A 22045-nucleotide genomic window follows, 5' to 3' on the forward strand; every position below is an offset into this window, starting at 1 on the left:
TCTTCATTACTGCTTGAATTTAGTCTAAGCTGTTATAGTCTTAATGATACTACATTAGTATGAAAACAAATTTGTGTATTTTTAAAAGGAGCTCAAAACCCTCAAAAATATCATCAGTTTTGCTATGTTGTTATTTTAGAGGAGTTTCAGGCTCTTTTTAAGAAAGTCCTGGAAATTTTTTGTCAAAATAATCCATTAAGACTAAGGAAAATAACAATTTCTATTCCTATTTCAGATGCAAATGACAGTTTTTCAGAAACACAGTTTTAAACTGTTGACTACTATAGACTCAATTAGCTTTTGTGGCCCTATTAAGGGCCCAAAATGTATTTTCCCCATAAAGCAATTATTGAATTATGTAAGAATATATAAAAGGTATCAAGTAATGTATTCACTTTCATCTTAGCTAAATTATGTTGTCTACTATAAATTTGCCAGAATTTTTAGTAATCATGGTGGAAGATTCCTTCTCTGTATGTAGCACAAGGTCTAAAATAATTTTTTTTCAGCATAGTAGGCTACTAGGCCTATTCTATCCCACATTCAATATTGTTTTAAACTATTATAGGAAAAATTGTGATAATTCAATCCAGCCCCCCCCCCCCTTAGTGTACATATAGCTGTAGGTAATAATGTTCTAAAAACAAAGAGAGAGAAAAATCTTATAATGAAGAAAACAAATGGACTGTGGCCAGTAGAAGGAAAACAGAAAACTAAAGCAATACTTATATTTTGTCTGTATAAAGCAAGGTGTCTTCATTGCTAAGAAAACAAAAATAAAAACTAAAATAGCCTTAAATCAAACAGAATTCTAAACTAAGAAATAAAACCAATAAATGTGTACATATAAAATTGTTGCTACTTTGATTGAGCACTACAGAAGCTAAATAGAGTTGCCTCAATGAGAGCACTAAAGCAAACTTCAGTTCTTTTATTGTTTTCGTTGAATCAGCTCTACTTATTCTCTATGGCACTCAGTCATAGTAACAACAGTTTTATGTATAGATCTTTGTTATTTCTATTTTTTGGTTTTGAATTTTATTTGATTTTAGGTTGTTTTTGTTTTTTATCTTTGTTTTTAACATTTAAAACGCTGTGTTTCATACAAGTGAAATATCTGCATCACCTTAGTTTTGTCTTTTCCTTCTACTGGTTTTAGTCTTGTTTGTTCACTTCATTGTGAGATCCCTCCCTCTCTCTTTGTTTTTGTTGTAGCTGGCCAGTTTGGCTTTAGATCTTTAATTAGTAATGTTCTAGATGAGGGATGTTTTGCTATATGGGTAAAGTAGTTAAGTTAGGTGAATAAATCCTTCTGGAGTGTTTTCAGACTTTATAAAGTGTAGGTAAATATGCAAGTGAAAGCAAAAAGAAGTGTTGGCAAATACAAAATAACATAGAGACACATATTAATTAGGGCTGTATGTAGGGCCATCAGGGAGGGGGCTATTTTGTGAATGCAGCTATTATTATGTTTAAAAAGAAGATACAAAATACATTGGATAGTTTGTTCACCTTTTCCCTATGTCTGTAATAGAATCATATAGATGTTTACCAAGTTATGTCCTGGGAATGTCCTCTAGAGTATCTTGTTCTATTTTAAAAGGTACTGACCTTGATGAACTTGGAAAAATTTTTGAAATGTCAAACCTTCAGAAATAGATCTACAGCAGAAAAAAAGAATTCAAAGAAAGTATTTTGAGTCCCATCCTACTTACTATTACTACAAACAAATCACAGCTGGACAAAGCTGCCTGAGGTCAACATAGCTATGTATGCTCCTCCTTCATTCCAATCTATCCAGAGCCTCCTTCATTATACCCTCCCAAGATGTGGCATTTTTCCTTAGAACCTTCTTTATAATTTCCTCCCATCTTATCTGGGGACAGCCTGTTTTTTCTTTTGTAGATTATTGGTCAATCTTTGGGAATCTGGCATTTTCAGAATGTATCCTGGCTATTTCAACCTTTCTCTCGTTATAAGCCTTGAAAGAGAGATAGAAACACATTTTTCATTGGCCTACACCCTATGTTCTGAAATATGGTCAGTCAGAAAAGTATCTGATAGAATCCATAAAAAAATTTTCTGGAAAACATCTAATAAATCTTCCTCCATCTTTTGGAGCACCACATTGCAGAACCATAATTGACCACCATCATCATTCTAGCTTCCAAAAATCTAATCTTGGTTTGCAGACACATCTTTTTGTTTTTCTAAAGTTTTCTGTAGCTGTAAAGCACCCTCTACCTTGGCTATTCTACTTTTAACATCTTTACTACTTAAGTAAGTGAACTTTTTTACTTGATTGGGCTTTCCAATACCCAACACCAGCTTCACTTATTCCCAGTCTAAATGACTTGGTCTTCCTGACATAATTTTCAAACCTATTCCTACACCCTGACCTCTCAAAACCTAAAAAAAAACTAAAAAGCAATTCCTCCTTTTTTTATTATTCACAGGCTTACACATCTCTCTTGAAATTTTACTTTGCCTTCTAACTGCAGATTTCATTGCGTATTTTTTTTTGTTTACATTTCAATGTGATTTTTGCTGTTTTTTTCCATGCCTTTTTCTGTAGCTGACCAGTGTCATTTCTCACCTTCTGTAGAAAAATTCTGTAGAAAATTTCTCACCTTCTTTGTAGTAGCAATCAGTACAAAACAACAACAACCAATATGATTAAACAATCTTTTTGTGCGTTTTCTGGCCTTTCCAATATTTCCTAAATATTAATAGATTCTTGGTTTGCTTTTTATGGTACTAGGTTCGTGACTTGGTCTTTACTAGATTTATGGTTTATACTTTATTGCATAGGTAGTCTGCTCTTTAGATTTGCTGTTTGTTCTTTACTAGGTTTGTGGTTTCTTCTTTTCTAGATTGATCAAAGTGTACAATCATCTTGCAAATAAATCGATAGTGCAAAATCATCCTGCAAACAGATTGATAAAGACGATCGGTTTTTTTTGTTACCTTGTATCTTCCTACTGGATTCCTCCTTCGATAATTTCTGACGAGTTTGATGAAGATTTTGAATTTTGTCAGCAGTCTGTCGAATATCATTTTGTACTTCATTGGCATTCTGAATACCTTTGCTAAGAAAGTAGCTATTTTTAAAGTTATCCCGTCCAAAGACAAACTGAGAGTGCACCTATGTACTGCTGGAGCTGCCCAGTAATTGTGTGATGAAGCAGCTGTATTATTCCAATCTAGTACTCAGGCAAAGATTATTCCAAATGTATACCTTGGCATTATCTGGCATTACCGTGCTGATCTAGACACCTAAGTTATGGCTGACTGTAACTCCAGCATTACTGCCGCAAATCGGATTGGCGAGTCCACCACAATCAAACTAGCTTTCAAGAGTAAGTTTGATCTTGACAAGGCATATAAAGCCGACCTAACTGTTGACTATGAATTCTATTGTGCTCTTGACTATGAATAATAACGAGTACCTCACCGATGCTTCAGGTGTACGAGCTTGAATTACATTTATACAATTTATAATAAGTCAGGGAAATGCGCGAGGTGTAGTGGTGGGCATTCTTGCTCTAAGGATGCACCTTGTTCAAATAGCCCCAAATGTGCAAACTATGGTAAGGACCACGTCTGCTTCAGTTTAAATGCCCTGTTTTTAAAAAGCAACAAAGAACCAGAAATGACGAGCCTAACTCCCTCTCTCGCCCAGTTATCTATTGTTTCGTTAAATATTAATGGCACCAAAGACAAGGACGCAGTAATTGACGGTTTGTTAAGTAAATTAAATTAAAAAATTAGTTTTTCTAGTGACAGTAAGGAGCAACATCAAAACTTAAACCGAACCGAAATTATTGCGTATATGAGGAGTTACGCCCCCTCGTCAGTACCTCGCTGTTTACGCTAAAGTTCAAATTTTGCTCCAGCTCTTTAAGAATGATCCCTAAATCACAAAGGATTAAATTAGAACAAATAGCTCTTTTGAATGTACTAAAAAAAACTTTAGCGTAAAGAGTGACGTATTGACGAGGGGGCGAACCCCCTCATATACGTAATAATTTCTGTTCGTTTTAAGTTGCAATACTGCTCCTTTCTTTTTGTTGAAAAAAATGTTTTTAATTTAATTTCTGATCGTTTTTAAATAATGCTGGGAAATGTGGCACCCCCCTTCGTGGAAAATTCGCTTCCCCCACAAAAAATTCCTCCATGGGAAGATCCTCCCACGTAACCTTCTCCCCAAACCCCTACCAGAAAAAGATCCCCTGGAAAACGTCTGTATATTTCCAAATAACCAATGCTGTGTGTAAACAACGGGCAAACTTAACATCTTGCAGCCATTCTCCCAGGGACTGTGGGGGATTAAGTCATCCTCAAAGACATAGTTACTAGATTTTTGACTTTGTTGGAAAAATGGTCATCTCAAAATTTGGATCAGGTGACTTTGGGAAAAAATGATTTGGGAGGGGGCTTAGTGCCCCCCCCCAATTTCTTTAGTCACGTAAAAAATAGCACTAGAATTTTAAATTGTCGTTCGAATGAGCCCTCTCACGACATTCTAGGACAACCTTGTTTATACAGTCAACCTTTGGAAGAAAAAAAATAAACAAACCAAATAAAGATGCACCAGTGATCTTTCTCCTGGTAAAAAATACAAAATTCCACATTTTGAAGATAGGAGCTTGAAACCTCTACAGTAGAGTTCTCTGTTATGTTGAATCTGATGGTGTGATGCTCATCAAGATTTTATGACTTTTAGGGGGGTGTTGTCCCCCTTTTCGAAAATAAGGCAAATATTCTCAGGGTTGTAACAGGGTGCATAAAAATTGGATTCCATTGTTGTATCTATTGGCATCAAAATTTATCCGTTTATTGGCATGCGTTTTTTAGAGCTTTGGTTACTATTGAGCCGGGTCGCGTCTTACTCAAAGTTCGTTACTACGAACTGTTTGATATGATGTCATTTTTGTTCAGGAGCACAACTTGATAAAGGATAATCTAAATTTTCTTCGAAGATCCATCCACCATGAAGTATTTGTTGTTGCAGGTAAGAAGACGAGAGGGCGCCCCTCTGTTGGTTTGACTATATTTACAAAAAAGCTTGGAAGACAAAACTTATCTCTTCTACGGATAGAACTATAGCCTATGCCCTCTGAATACCACATGGCTGTGACAATGTTTCTGACAATATCTCAAAGCTCCCTTGGGCTATGTGCTCTCCAAATAAGCCCTGGATTGTTTTTGGTGATTTGAACTGTAATCTACACTTCTCTGGATTGCGTAGCGACATTTTCCTAAACTGCCTGCCTCCTGCTTATATGATCTTTAACAAAAGCGAAGGCTTTGCGTACACTCACAAAGCTCGCGCCACATCTGATTTAGATCATATTGTTTGCTCGCAAAATGCAAATATAGTTGCCCCTATAATAGTCTTGAGTCCGACACCTGCAGTAATCACCAACCAATTGCGTTTAAGTTCGCCCTTCCGCTTGATATATCAAAGAACAAATGGAAGTGATACAATAAAAGGGATTGTTTAAAGTGTGGCAACGCTCTAATTTCGCTCACTTTAATTACTTGGTTTTCTCCTATTAAAGTTTCATACCATCTCCTAGCAGTCGGAGTGAGCCACTCTGGATTAAAGCTTGATTTTAATATGTTTTACGAGCAAGTTCTACATTCTCTATGTAGAGCTGCAGTCTCTACAGTTCCGCTCAAAAGGACCACAGTTGGTTTCAGAGAAACAAGGCTGGTCTTTCTCCTCGGATCTTGTGAAGGCTAGGCCGCCAAGTTTTGGCTGTGCATCTAGTGGTTCGCAGAAGGTCAGTGGTTCTGTGCATCTCTGGTTTGCAGAAATAATGGCACCAAGTTCATAAAGCTGAAGAGAGTTCGTACGGCCCACCACCTTCCAATATCTCACTTAGTGCATAGGAAGAATATTTTAAGGCCACTTTATCTGATAAGAATACTTTAATCACTGTAAAATTTTCTGTTTGTGTTCGTTCACTTCGGCCTGCTTGATTCACGCCATTACATATTCCTGCTGTTACAATTACAAGCATCCAACAAGCTTTGCTGGCAACATTGAAAAATATAAAGAACTAGCAGAAAAATCAAGAAAAAACTACTCTTATTTATTCTCCTAAATCAAAATATAAGGCGACTGGTGGTTCAAATTTTAGAATTCTGATACATTACTCTCCTAAATCAAAATATAATGAAACTGCTGGTTGAAATTTTCAGAATTATGGTGCATGTTTTAAAGCTGGTGTTCCCGGCACCATTTTGGTGATACTAACGGTCGAAAGTAGTTAGATGGGTTTGTTTTATGAAGAAAATGGAAAAAAGATGCATTCCATGCAGACTATTGTGGTTGCTGCCACTTTTCTTGTTTTCAAGCTTATAGATTTTCCTTGTTGTTCGAGCCAAGGTATGGTAAGTTTCCCATATAGGGGTAACGAACAAGGCAGGTCTAAAAGTGTACTTCTATTTTTGATCTGGCTCAATTTTTAGGAGTTATGGGTTATCATGTTTTTTAGTATGGGACTTTATTGTCTCTTACTGGGTTGCTAGCTACCTCTGCAATCCAGGTTTTTACTTTAATTACCAACAGGGAAAATATCTACGGCTTTTTCTTATTGGAATATTAAGAGACAAACCTCAGAAAATCATCCAGCAAACTAAGTCCAATAAGGGCCAAGGTCTATTCTTTACTATGTTTCAGGTATCTCTGCAGCCATGATACCAGTGAAACCTACATAATCCCCTTTTATAATTAACTATACCTATCCTTTATATAAAACGATTGTAGCTGTATCTCCGCAGCCATGATACCAATGAAACCTACATAATCCCCATTTATAATTAACTATACCGATCCTTTATATAAAATGATCGTAGCTGCAGTTGCAACCTTGATACTGCTAAAACGACTAACCAGGGAAGTAAATTTTAAAAAGACATTTTTCTTATATTATTTTGTCAAAAGCTAAGCGTGTGCTGTATCGTTGTGTATAAAATTTTATATCTAAATACTTTAATTAGTATTGGCTATAGTTCGTTCTTTAATATAATTGTTGTAGTTTTGAGTTACAAAATTAAAATTATTGGTGAGACACCGTAAATATTCTTTTAGTTTACATAATAACTTTAGCTATTCTGAACTGTAAATTAAAAGGGAATAAAATTTAATTTGAATTTTTTCATGGAAATATAGCACAGTGCTTTAAAGATGCTCACTTTATGAGTTTCTGGAACCAACACAATTTCGGTTCCAAGTGTCAATTTTAGTTTTGAAGTAACAGATGAAATAAAATTATTTTTTTAACATTTTCAGGAATTATTCTAGTTTCAATTAACAAATCAATTAACAAATCAGTTATTTTGTTAAAACCCTAAAGAAAAGTAGCCTACTGCATTCTATAGAAATATATCTACATGCTTTTAATAATGTTAAAAATCTTATTTGATCTTCTTATGCAAAATGATATTTATAATATCTGTTACTTCAGTGTTATACAAAAATGTAGGTTTTCGTAAAAAAATGAATTTTCTTTAAAAACTATTTTTTTGTATCACAAACGGCAGTAGATGTAGCACTTCCCTTTAAAATGAGCCATTAAACAGCTCTATATGATGTTCCAGTGCCCCGCTAGCTGCAGAGGAGAAAAACGGAAAAAAGATGGCTTCAGTGCAGAATATCCTGGTTACAGCCAATTTTCTTGTTTTTCAAGTCCACAGATTTTCGTTATTGTTCAAGCTAAGGGACGGTAAGTTTCCTATATAGGGTTATTGAACATGATGGCTCCAATAGTGTACTTCTTGCTTCGATTTGACTCTGTTTTTTTTTTGGAGTTATGGGATATTTTAGTTTTTACTATGGGATGTGATCGTCTCTTACTAGGTTGCTAGCTACTGCTACAGCCCGGATGATGGTTTGGGCTGTTGGACTAGAATTGCTTCTTGCTACTTAAAAGACATATCATTTTAACCATTGCGAGTCAAATTTACAACAAAAATTATTTTTTATGCTTGCTTGACAAGACACATTTTTCAAAGCTAATTACACACAGTAAAAGGTAAATTCAACTGGAGTAGTAAAAGACGAACCACGGAGAAATCAGGCATCGAAGTCAATCAAATATGTCACTATATTCCAGAGAAGCAACTTTTCAAAAGATGCTTTTGTTATATTATCTTGTGAAGAGATAATTGTGTTGCATCATAATGCCTGATGATTTGTTTTAACATTTCAGTTACTATGAGCCAGAGTTAGTTCTTAACTATAAACTGTCGCTCCGACCATGATTTGTGGCTTGTTTTGCCGGATTCATGGTCTGTTTACTTAGATTCTTCGTTTTTCCTTTACTAGATTTGTTGTTTGTTCTTTGCAAGATTCATTGTTTGTTCTGTACGACTAGATTTGTGGTTGGCTCCTTACTAGATTCCTAGCTTGTTATTTACTCGGTTTGTAGTTTGTTCTTTACTTAATTCATTGTCTGTTCTTTACAGCATTATTCTAATTTTTCAGTTACTATGTGCTAGAGTTCGTTCTTTACCATAATTTTGGTATAATATTATTTTAGTTGAATCTTTCTTTGATCTGGACAACTACCATTTCTTTGGGTAAGACTTTTAACGCTAAGACTGAACAAACTGGGAAGGTAACCTACTATAAGAAGCTCTGTTGTAATGCTCGATTGCCATTAAAGCTTCCTGACTGATCAGGATTCATAGTAGAATCAGATCTGAGAACTAAGAATGGAATGTGGAATGGGAGTCCTTTTAAACAGGAGTTTTATGTACTAGACTTTTCTGCTGCTTAATCACCGGTCCTTTTTAAATAATTTTTGTAGTAGAGTGCTTTTGGTGTGTTGACAGACAAACTCCCGCTCTGGTATTTATGAAAAATAAAACAATTGCTTCAACTTTTTTTTTATGGAATATACCCATTTCAGTAAGTAAATAATCTTCTATGGGACTTTTCTTAAAGTGGATGCATCTAGTTTGCTAAAAATTCAATAATAGGATCCTTTTGTGTCATCTTGAATAGAAATTAGTAAGAAACAAGGCAAACTAACCCATGAGTGTTTCTGATATGCAAAATAAAAACAAATTCCAAAACTAATCTTTTTTTTTTATTCTCAACATGGTAGTAACAATAACATACAAGCTTCAAGTATTGTTTAAATAATTTGAATCTACTGAATGTCTTTCTTGTTATAATTTAGACTTTATTTTCTTTTTTTAGGCAAATATTTCTTACAAAAGAAACTGGTTAAACAAGAATGATTGTTTTATATAATTAAGTAATTTTTCTTCATTTTTCAGTGAATTTGGGTCTTATTCATCAATTTCAGATGATAATCTTTTGGCTTTTACCTCAACTACTGCTCTTGTGAAGAATCAAGGCCCAGTTTCTAGGGACAAGGACTGGTTCATCTATATTGTTGACTTAAATATCCCTTGGGAACCCTTCAGGTAACTTATTTGGAGTTATTGCAAAACTTTATATTGTGGATTCTTTTCCCATACTGTTTTAGAGTAAATATGTGCAATATCAAAACCACCAGTAATTTCCACTGAAATATATAATATTGTATATTTTTCCTTGCGAATACTACTACTATTAACAAACTCACTGCGACGCTAACCCGCCTGAGCGCAACATAGCTACGCACGCTCCTCCATCCCAATATATCCAAAGCATCCCTCTTTACACCCTCTCGAGAAATTCCCATTTCCCTCAAATTTTTGTTACGACGTCATCCCATTCCATTTCCTTCATCCGCAGAATGTTTCGTAGCTATATTATCCCTTCTCTCGTTATAGCCATAAAAAGTAGGATTGAACCACATTGTTTATACAGCTCACTGTTTCAGATACGGTCAGTCAGTTGGGTTCCCAGAACAATCCATAGACAATGTCTCTGGAAAGTATCGTCCTAATTCTCCTCCGTTTTTGGGAGCGCCCACTCTTCAGAACCATACTTTACCACTGTCATTACTAAAGTTTCCAAAATTTTAATCTTAGTTTTGCAGACTTATAATAATCTTCCTATTCTTCCAAAATTTTTCAACTGCGAAAAAAATACCCTGGGCCTTGGCTGTTCTGCTTTTAACGCCTTCAGTCTTTACTAATACTACTACTAGGTAAGTGAAGCTGTCCACTTTTCAAACTTATTCTTGTACCCTGAACTCGCAAAACCATCAAAATTTTCATCTAAGATGCTTAAATCAACAGCATAATCTAAATCTAGTAGAGTTTTACTTCCCCATTTGATTCCGTTTTCTCCCATTGCCTTTCCTGTGCTTCTTGGGACAAAGTCAATCAAAATTATCTGTATAAATCAGGATGGAACGCAACTCTATCTCAATTGTAGAAATGTTATTTTTGTACATAGCACTAATCCCTTTTATGTATTTATTTGATATATCATACAGGGATGACACCTTCACTAAAGCTAAAGGGGGGACTAAATGCGTTTGATGAGTCATGTACTCCTCAGTTATTAAATTGAAACCAAGACAACCAAGAAACCAAAATTAAATCGACCAAGTGAAGACTTGGTCGACACATCCTCGACCCTTCCTAAAACCATATTGTTCTTCTCTTAAAACTTTGCCTACAACATCTTTAAGTCTAAAACGTATCATCATACTAAGTAATTTGCTTCCTACAGAAACTAGTTTAATGCCTATATAGTTACCACACTCACTCTTATTACCTTGCTTATGGAGGGGTTTAATTAGAGTTTTCCAAAAATATGGATATTATCGTAATTTTAAATATGGTAATTTTTATGTTTATTTTCAATGCTGTATTAAGTACAAAAGAAAATATTTGTAATATAATTCGTTTACAGAAAAGTGTCAATGACGCAGTAGGTTTTAGACTATTACTGTGAAAGGAGGCAAAACCCAAACTGTTCTTGGTAGAGATTTTTTGTTCGTTTCAAGCTGAATTTGCATGTTCATTTTAAATTTCACTCGGTTTGAAATTTATTTACTCATTTATGTTTGTAACTATTGTTTGTTTGTTTGCTATGATTGTTCATTTAATTTCTTTTCATTTTGGGTTTCATTTATGCCTCAATAGCCACATTTTTTTTTCGTTTAAGCTTTATCTGCATATTCAACTTATGCTTTACTCGTTTTTAGATTTATTTGTTCATTTATATTAGTACCTGTTGTATTTTTTTGCTATGACTGTTTATTTAATTTCTGTTCGTTTTGTGTTTCATTTATTCTTTAATAGTAATTTCTATTTTGTTTTAGTTTGAGTTATTTTTGGTTTTTATTTCTTATAATCTTAAGTTTAATATGGTCTTTATTTTCTTTTAAAAAGCTTGTTTTTCGAATTTTTTTAAAATTAATTTCTGTTCGTTTTTGATTGCCAAAGTTTCAAGTTTTTCAAAATTCCCTATTTAAAGTTTTTTTCATTGCAATATAAATTAACAGTTTTGGTAAGAACTAATAAATTAAGCTGAATATTGTATAGATAATTATGTTAATTGCTGAAAGCTCGCCAGCTCAAGATTTTGTTTCACCCAGACCAGATTTAAAGCTTTGATGCCTCTAGACCCAAGGTTTTTTGCCGCTCCGTTTTTGCAAGATTTTCGGGGAAATCTTCAGAAGTTCAGGAACAGTGAAAGCTGCAGGGCCTAGTGGGGCTATCGTTAAATCCTGTTCTGGCTTCACTGCAATTTTCATTTTATTGTCAAAGTTGTAATAAGAACCAGAGAAAATATTTGTATTATAGTTCCTTTTATTAGAATGCCAAATACGCAGTAGGCCTTATACTTTTACGGTTAGAGAAACGGGCAGTAACCATAGTCTTGTTTGTAGTGAAGACACCATTCAATAGAAGCACATGACCCGTACTCCGTGCAAACGACCGCGGTCTAACAACCGATCCTTAATCCAATTCTCATTTGTATTTAAATTCTGTTCTCCCAATTATTGTAATAAAAAAAGGTAAACTAATTTTGCACAGCTTTGTTGCCACTTAAGTAAGAGAATTATAATTCTAACTAAATGAATTGGTTATTTAAGTAAGAAGATGATACTTTTAACCATTAGGCAAACATCCATTAGCCATACTCTTATTTGTAGTGAAGACACCATTCATTACAAGTACATAACCCCTACTCCCTGAAGATGGCCCTGGTCTAGCAACCCATCCTTAATCCAACTCTCACTTGTCTTTGAATTTAGTTCTTTCAACTATTATAATAAAAAAAGATTAACTAATTTCGCAGAACTTTGTAGCTACTTAAGTAAGAGAATGATAATTCTAAGTAAGCGAATCGGTTATTTAAGTAAGAGGATGATACTATTACAGTTTGGGAAACGGGCAGTAGCCATACTCTTGGTTTTATTGAAGAGACCATTTATTAGAAGTACATAACCCTAATTCTTTCGGAAAGAATTCGGGAAAAAACTTTCCGTAAGTTTTTTTTATTAATTTTCGTTCGTTTTTGATTGTAAAAGTTTCAAGTTTTAAAAACTCCTTATTTCAAAAGAAGATTTTTTTTTCAACACCAAACTTTCATCAAAGTTTCAAAATTAATATCTAAGTAACTATGAAAGTACCAAAGTATCAAAATAAAGAACGGCGCTAAGTTAACAAGGAGTCAAAGTAAACAAAGTATCATAGTAACAATAATGGACTTGTACAACTTATAGCCCTTGTACCGTAAATCGAATTTATCACGTAAATCACTAATTCCAAGTATCAAAGTAAGCAAAGTAACAATAATTAAGTTCTGTAACCCAGAGCCATTTCCACGGGGCTGGGGTGGTCAACCCCGGAAGCATAGTTATTTGGCCTTTGAAAAATTTTGAACAAAATGGCTATCTCCAAATTTTGACCGGATGCCCCTTGGGAAAGTGGGGCGTAAGCTTGTTGGCCAGTGGTTGCATTTGAAAGGAGCTAGAAGTTTCAATTTCAGATCAATTGAGCTCCTTCCAAAATTAGCAGTATCACCCCGTCGACAGAACCTTATATTCCAATAATATGCATCTTAAGTAAGTTACAATGCTTTCCCTGGGAGCTAGGGAAGATTTCTCAACCCATAAGTTATAATAATTTGAATTTTGGACTAGTTTGAACAAGATGGCCATTTCAAAATTTTAATCAGATACATTCGGAGAAAAGAGGCACAAAGGGGAGGGGGCTTGTTACTTATTAATCATTTACGATTCTTAAGAACCTACAACTTACATAAGTTACAATTCTTGTTCTGGGTGCTTTGGGGGATTTCTCAACTCCTAATAAATAGTAAATTGAATTTTTGACTATTTTGAACAAAATGGCTATCTCAAAATTTTTATCGGATGTATTTTGGGAAAAAGGCGGGGGGGAGGGTTGATACCCTCCCATCACTTTTGAAGACTCTTAAAAAGGTAAATTGGACTTTCAATTTCCAACCAAATGAGCCATCTCTGAAATTTATAAGACCACCCTTACATAAAACTTTATATTTCCTCCGGACATAGCTTACAACACGTGCCCTTGGGCTCTGGTAAGATGTGTCGACCCCGGGGATTTTTGTTGTTTGATCTTTAAACTATTTGGAACAAATAGCAATCTCAAAATTTTGATTGTATGCATTTGGGGGAAAATGGCCTTGGGGGGGGGGGCTAATTGCCCTCCGATCTCTTTTGACTCTTGAGAAGTGCACTAGAACTTCTGATTTACAATCGAATAAGCCCCCTCCAAAGTTTATACTACCAACCATTCCATAAAAACCTGATATGCCCCAAGGGCACATTTTACAACACTTGCCCCTGGATTCTGGGGGGGGGGCTGTTTTATCCCTGGAGTTTTTGTTATATTATGTAGTTTTGTTATATTATTTCGAATTTCGCACTCGTAAAAATATTTTTTAATAGTAGCGAAAAATACCAAGCCAAAATTAAAAGGCAAAGCAGGATAGAGGGGATCATAACATCGAAACCGTCCAAAAACACAGATAATTATCGAGATTATGATTATCGGTGAATCATTTAACGGATATTGATGATATCTCAAGTGTCATCTTCTGCCGACTGATTGCACCTCCCTTGCCTTTTCTCCATTTAAAAAGGTAAGACAAATAAAACCACCTTTTTAAACAAATTTTTGCAAATTCCTCCTTCAAAATCTCCCTCTGGAAACTTTCATCCCGGTGAGAAGTCATCCTTGTCAGTTCCTTGACTTGCACGGGGTGTCCTTCCCCCTTTTAGAAAATCTGGCAATTTTTTTCAGGTTTGTAGCCTTTGATGGGAAACGCTAAACTTAATGAATATTATATATTTTAGAATCAGGATAATAAGCCGACTCTTTTATATATATATTGATATCAAAATTCTGGTTTTCAATATTTCGGCTACTATTGAGCCGGGTCGCTCCTTACTTACAGTTCGTTACCACGAACTGTTTGATCTTACGTTCCTCGTACTATGAAAGCCTAATTTCTGACGTCTTATTGCATGTCTAACTTAAGGCCAGTTAACTGGTTTTTCTCTCTTTTATCTTTTATTATTTGCTACAGCAAAAAGTTTATGGTACATTCGTTGTGCCTTTCACTAGCATTTTGACCTAATGTGCTTGTATGCTCCGTTTTCAACTGTTTTTGTATATTATCATTTAAGTAGATTCTGTGTGTCATTTCCTATTTTAGTTTAGAGACTTGGCTATTATTTATTCTTGCTTGTTGTTTCCTGGAGAAAATATCCATTTTTTTCATAAAATTAATTCGTTCTAACTGATTATTTTTAGGGTTGGGACATCTGTCTCAGGATTTTCTCTACTTGAATGGGGACCAAATTGTCGTCTTCTCGCAGCTGATAAAAATGGGAAACTGAAAGTATATGGAATGAAACATTCATCCATTAATGAATGGGCAGAATTGCATGTCTTTGAGTTTGCTGATGAGGATATTATCTCGGCTGGATTCTTTTTCAACGGGAAACATGTTAGTATTAAAATTATTTTATTTTTGAGTTGCCTGTATCCTACGTCTGTTATAGTTACCTATGCACATACTAGAAATTTTTAGAGGAATTATCTAAGAGTAGCTCAAATACTCTTTCGAATGGCTTTATTTCATGCAAATAATAAAAATTGGAGTTTTTCTACAGGAAGTAATTGGCGAAATTTAAATTTAAAACGAACAAAATTTCTTGCTTCACAGTCTATCTAACATATGTCGATAAAACTAGTGCAAATTAACTTCTGCGAACTGTGCAAATATTTTCTTATGCTTGTATAATTATCGAAAACGGGCGCTTTACTGAAAACGTAAAAGCCGAATATAAGAAAACAATATTACTGATTTAGAAGTCAAAACTGAGCAAATAGCCTGATAACAAGAAACTAATCTATAATGCGTTTCATAGTCTAACACCAACCGTGACGTCAGTAACTTTCAATATGTAATTAAAATTATATTCAAATGTAAATGTAAAATTCTAATACAATTCTATAACATAATACAAATATATAACAATTTCTATAAAATATATTATAAAACATAACACAAATAATATTATCTTTAAAGTTAAGCATAAAAATAATTAATTTAATAACTGCTAAGTCATTGAACAACATGCAAAAATAATGGATTGGCTTATCAGGTAACATCTTAGTCCCACCATCTACAATATAAATAGTGAGTAATATACAATTTTAAATAGTAAAAACAAACTTTAGTATTAGTCGAAATGAAGAACAAATAAACTATAATATGAACTCCAGAATTCGATTATTTTCCTCTATACAGCGGATAATTTCAATTTATCATACAAATTCTAAAGCTAGTCTATAGTCCTAATACTATCAAGATTGCTTCGGTTTGGAATTGCCTACAGAACAATCATGAAATGTATTTTTCAGAACCAAAACAATTGCCAATCATTGGAGGCTATAATAAAATCCGGTGTCTTACATCATGATAATTTGAAACTTTTCTTTGACCCTCATGGACGGCTCAGACGGCGCTCGTAAATATCGCAAAGTCGTTCGCAAAGTATGTTTCCGTAAAGTTTTCACCGCTCATATGAGCCTTGTGCTTTACGTGCGTTTTGAGCAGCAAACTATTCAAATTTCTGAAGCATTTCATATTTCGGAGAAATGAAGTCTTGAAGAAATAAGGAGCTTGGGGTGTGAGTATAGTTTAATGAGGCATACGGGTTTGTTACATATTCTGTTTTCAGGATCAAGCATATCAAGATTCCCTGGTTTTTCAGTTTTGTAAACTGATCACCAAACGCTGATCTCTTTGAATCTGTTTTCAATGCAGATCCTGTCTTTGTGTTTTCCTTGAGAAGACTGGTATTTGACAGGCGTTTCTTGGACTGGAGAAATCAGCATATCTTCTGTTTCCTGATTCCACATTTCCAAATCTGTTTAAAAGTTTTGCTCTGGAACTTTTTCCCTATTGGTCAACTTTATGAACTTTACGAAAAAAGTTAACTAAAGTTTAACTTTAATGCTTGCTCACGTAAAGGTTTACGGAAGGAATCAACTTTACGAACTTTGCGAGCGACTTCACGAACGCCGTCTGAGCCGTCCTTCAATGAGAGAACTGTATGGGTACAAAGTGGCTATCAGATGTCAACTGCATCATTGAGGGTAGATAGACATTGTTTTTGGGATTCGTTATTTTGAATTTCGCACTGGTATTTAAACATCACGTAAATTAGGTTTTCAAAATCGTTAAGGCCAACCTATATTACTGCGGTTTTTTTTAAATTAATTGAAACTTCAGCACTGAAATAAGATCGTAAATTATGCTCTCAAAAGATCTTTCTGAATCCCCCCCCCCTAACTCTAAGAAAAATAGCGAAATTTCCATGATTTTAGTTGAATGAGTAATGATTCATCAAAAATGATTTGAACTAAATTAAAGAAAACTTCAGGAACAAATTTAGAGCCTAAAGTTCTGCTCCGGGAAGATATTTTTGAATTCTCCCTCCCCCCCCCCACTCTACCGAAAATCGGAAATTTTCGAAGATTCGTTTCCAGATAATGTTTCTTTGCTAGGTTCTCTTTGGGATTTTAACAATCTGATTGGCAACATGTTTAAGGGGATATAAATTGATCTTTTATAGAAATTGCAGATAAGTTCAATTATTAATGAAATTTTACAATTTTATTATGAGTAATATATTAAATAGTAAAAACAAACTTTAGTATTAGTCGAAATGAAGAACAAATAAACTATAACATGAACTCCAGAACTCGATTATTTTTCTCTGTACAGCGGATAATTTCATTTTATGATACAAATTCTAAAGCTAGTCTATAGTCCTAATACTATCAAGATTGCTTCGCTTTGGAACTGTCTACAGAACAATCATGAAATGTATTTTTCAGAACCAAAACGATTGCCAATCATTGGAGGCTATAATAAAATCCGGTGTCTTACATCACGACAATTTGAAACTTTTCTTTGACCCTCATGGACGGCTCAGACGGCGCTCATAAATTTCGCAAAGTCGTTCGCAAAGTATGTTTCCGTAAAGTTTTCACCGCTCATATGAGCCTTGTGCTTTACGTGCGTTTTGAGCAGCAAACGATTTTGATCTTATTGATCAAAAGTGAGTTCAATTTACTTTTTTCAGTTTATAGAAAGCCTACCCACAATGATAGGTATTTGAACTTTCACTCTTGCCACCCTATGGCTACCCTAGTAGTTACCGCAGCACAGTGGTTTGATGCACTCTTTCGAATATGTATGCATATTCGAATAAATATGCCTTTTTACCCTTAAAAAGGCACTAAAACTTCCAACTTCCAATCATATGAGCTCCATCCGATCCAAAGTTCATACAACCACCCGTTTCGTAAAAACCTTGTAAGCCCAGGGGCGTAGCTTACAACCCTGGACCATGGGTTCTGGGGGATAGTGTCCACCCTAAAAACATTGTTATATGATTTTTGGACTATTAGTAACATAAAAGCTATAACACAATTTCAATTGAATGAGTTATGGGAAAAGAGCATGTCAGGGAGGGGAGGGCTAGTTGCTTTCAGTCATGTTTGAATCTTACTAGAGCCATACATTTACAATCAAATGAGCCTCTTCTAAAATTCACCCGATCATTCATACCATAAAAATCTTATATGCCCCTAGGACATAACTTTCGAAAGGATGTGAGCTCAAGCCACTTTGCGGTAATGATGCAAGTCTTCTATGGCGATAATCAGAAATCCTCTGCACTAGTCTATAGTCCTTCAGGAACAAATTTCAAAACTTGTTATCCTATATTATCCTTTTGGAAATATTGTCCTTACAAACTTTAGTATTAGTCGAAATGAAGAACAAATAAACTATAACATGAACTCCAGAACTTGAGTATTTTTCTCTATACAGCGGATAAGTTCAATTTATGATACAGATTCTAAAGCTAGTCGACAGTCCTTCAGGAACAAATTTCAAAACTTGTTATCCTATATTATCCTTTTGGAAATATTGTCCTTACAAACTTTAGTATTAGTCGAAATGAAGAACAAATAAACTATAACATGAACCCCAGAACTCGAGTATTTTTCTCTATACAGCGGATAAGTTCAATTTATGATACAAATTCTAAAGCTAGTCGACAGTCCTTCAGGAACAAATTTCAAAACTTGTTATCCTATATTATCCTATAGGAAATATTGTCCTATATGATATACTTACACATTTTAGAAAACTGAAGGACGTTGAAAGGATTTTAGATGCATAGTTAATATAATTTACCAAACTTTGTGTGATCATTATTGTAATTTCTGTCCCATAATATTGCAAAGTGTATTTAACTTCTCACGGGGCAGTATCCAAGGAGGAGTGGGAGGGGGTACCAGGTTTGACCCCCTCCACCTCAAAAAAAAGAAAAAAATTGTCCGGCCTGTATAAAAGTAAAAAAAAAGCATGAATGGCACCAATAGTCTCATTTTTGTTGCTATATTGCACTTTCAGATGGTAGAATTGAGCATTTTGTCTTTCCTTTTAGATGAATATTTTGTTTGAGCAAAGAGGTGGATCTTGGTATCATGAAAAATATAGGAGTAAGCACATGAATGCTACAAAGCGGAACTTTGGAGGCTCTTCTCAAGATGGTATTTTTGTGATAACTGGTACTAATCTAATGACGTTGAAGTGTTTCAATGATGACGATCAAATTGAGACTTATTCGGTTATGCTCGGAGATGTTCGTTTAAGAATTGCGCATGCGTCTTTTGCATACGCCAAAAGTAAGTTGGAATTTTATTACAACGCACATTAAAGGCATTATCGGTCTCTATTTAATGTGAAGCTGAAATTAATGAAAGTTGTTATGTGACGTATAGTTAAAGTTCTTGATCAGTTTGGGCTCACTAGCTGCTCATTAATGTAAACTATTTGTGTTACTTGTATACTCTGTGCTAAATATACATATTTACCTACTGAGGTCATCAGTTTGGACTGTCAAGTAGTCGAAATATATTCCTAACTTGGGCATCATATGTTTATGATGCCCATGGAGGGGATGTTTTCGCCCAAAAGACTTTTCCTGAAAATAGCAACACTAAAGCGCAAATCTTTGTTTCTTTTCTCGTTCTTATGTTTCAACTAGGGCTGTTCCTCTTTTTCTGAAAAAAAAACAACACCAAAGCGGAATTGTTCTGTTTCTTTTCTCATTCTTTTGTTTCCACTAGAGTTGTTCGAATTTTTTCCTGAAAATACGAATGCTACAGCGGAATTGCTCTGTTTTTTTTCTCATCTCTTTGTTTCTGCCCGGATTATTCAAACTTTTTTTCAAAAAAAAAAAATAGCAATACCAAAAAGTGGGGACACGCACAAACATACAAACACGCAGAGATAGACACACAAAGACAGACACAGTGACAGGCAAACGGACTCTCAGACACAGAGGCGCAAAGAGAGGGAGACCTACAAACACACAGTCAGACACACAAAACAGAAACAGGTTAACAGGTCATCTTTTGCTTTTAGTCCTTGTAAATGACCTAACTCGTATCCTTAACCCGAACCATAACGTTCCAAAATGCTGTAACCTATGCTTTGATCAAACGTCTGAGGACATTGCTAACGAGCAAGATGAACTTATAGCATTTGCTGACGACACTACAAAGACCTGCTGCTGACTCGACATACTTTCACTCTTGTGGAAGCTTGAAAACATCATAGAAGAGACCTATCTGTGGATAAATACCAACAAACTTGTCATCAATGTCGAAAAATCTTGTATCCTATTATTTTCGAGGGTAGGGACTCTTCACCCGGAAATAGCAGGAATTGTGATGTCTCGTCGAAAGGTTCAATGACCTGCAAATGGATGTGCAAAATATTTAGGAGTAGTAGTGGATGAAAACCTTTCTTTCCTTCCTCACATCCATGCTGTAGGATTGTAGCTTTCAAGGGATCTGGGTATCATGAAGAAACTGAAGCACACATTCCCACATAAAACGTCTACCCCTCTCTACAATGCGCTCATTAAACCCCACTTACAGTATTGCGCAATGGTATGGCAGTCGACGTTCAAATCCCATCTTAAAAAACTGGATTCCATCCACAAGAATGCCTTGAAGATACTCAAACACACAGAAGATTATCTCTCGCTGAAGTCGCTGTTTGAGCTTTCCTGCTTGGTTTTCTCTTTCAGATTCCTCTCCGACTTGCTTCCACTGCCTTTTAGGAATCTATTCCGTTTGGTCGCCGAACAGCATCTTTCAATTACAAGACTATCTGCACAGATCCATATTCGACATACGCCAACAGTGAGGTCGGATTTTTCGCCTGACATCGTCTGCGCTAAGGCTTGCAACACCCCACCGCTTGAACTGAAAGGTAGGAGTTCCCTTGGTTTTTTCTAAAAGAGAATGAAAATTATCTTGTTTTTAATTATTTTTAATTGAATAAAGAATTTAAATAGTTAAGTGACTTCTGCCATTATTGAGTTTTTTGTGTGGGGATTATAGTGGTTTGCTCCTGGATGAAAAGATGGGGACTTGTAAGGATGTTTTTGTTGGTAGGGGCCATGGTTGTATGGAAGAGTGGAGGGAGAGCCATAGTGCGTATTTAGTTTTGAGGCGATAAGGGACTCGATATTCATTTTTTGCATAGAGATGAGAGATTATGTGTGTTATGACTTTTATAATTTATTTTTTTAATAAACCCGAGTTAACTGAACTGAAAAAAAAACAGACACAAAGACACAGAGAGACAAAAAAGACACACAAAGACAGGCACAGCGACAGACGCTCAGACACACAGAAAGAGAGAGAGAGAAAAAAAATACACAAACACACAACTACAGACACAGAGACAGGCGAATAGACGTTCAGATACACAGTTACAGTGAGAGAGAGAGACAAAAAAAAACACACTAAGTTAGACACACAAAAACAGACACAGAGACAGATGCTCAAACACATAGAGAGAGAGAGAGACAAGAACACATACAAGGACACAGACTCAGACACACAAACACTTAGCCACCCATATTATTGTGCGTTTATTTAGTATTGTTTATCATAGTCTGATTCTTTTTTTTTCTCTTCTCTTTTTTTTCCTTTACTCCATACGGGCACTTTCGTGTCACTTTTATGGACCAATAAAATTATTGATTGATTGATTGAGAGAACAGACGCTCAGACACATATGCACAAAAATACTCAGACACATACTCAGACGCTCAGACACATATGCACATATGAGACAAAAATACTTACAACCATACAGAGTCAGACAAATAAACACACAAAAACAGATACATATACAGACGTTCAGACACACAGGCACAGAGAGAGAGAGAGAGAGAGAGAGAGAGAGAGAGAGAGAGAGAGAGAGAGAGAGAGAGAGAGAGAGAGAGAGAGAGAGAGAGAGAGAGAGAGAGAGAGAGAGAGAGAGAGAGAGAGAGAGAGAGAGAGAGAGAAGAGAGAGAGAGAAGAGAGAGAGAGAGAGAGAGAGGAGAGAGAGAGAGAGAGAGAGAGGAGAGAGAGCGAGAGAGAGAGAGAGAGAGGAGTGGAGAGAGAGAGAGGAGAGAGAGAGAGAGAGAGAGAGAGAGAGAGAGAGAGGAGAGAGAGAGAGAGAGAGAGAGAGAGA

General features: G+C 35.3%; 1 protein-coding gene across 3 annotated transcripts in view; it reads left to right on the forward strand.

The window, feature by feature from the left end:
• The window catches only part of LOC136035286 (mediator of RNA polymerase II transcription subunit 16-like), a 105386-nt gene that overhangs the window by 3117 nt on the left and 80224 nt on the right, over nucleotides 1–22045 (forward strand). The window contains exons 1-4 of one of the 3 annotated variants that reach the window (XM_065716969.1): nucleotides 7588–7736; nucleotides 9298–9447; nucleotides 14731–14926; nucleotides 18951–19191. In XM_065716969.1, coding sequence (XP_065573041.1) covers nucleotides 7600–7736; nucleotides 9298–9447; nucleotides 14731–14926; nucleotides 18951–19191 — 724 coding nt within the window. In that variant the 5' untranslated portion in view covers nucleotides 7588–7599. Of the gene's footprint in view, nucleotides 1–7587; nucleotides 7737–9297; nucleotides 9448–14730; nucleotides 14927–18950; nucleotides 19192–20345; nucleotides 20789–22045 lie in introns of those variants that run through there. The other 2 variants (XM_065716970.1, XM_065716971.1) reach the window with 2 other exon arrangements.

Source organism: Artemia franciscana, chromosome 14 (assembly GCF_032884065.1).
Source record: "Artemia franciscana chromosome 14, ASM3288406v1, whole genome shotgun sequence".
Lineage (NCBI taxonomy): Eukaryota > Metazoa > Arthropoda > Branchiopoda > Anostraca > Artemiidae > Artemia > Artemia franciscana.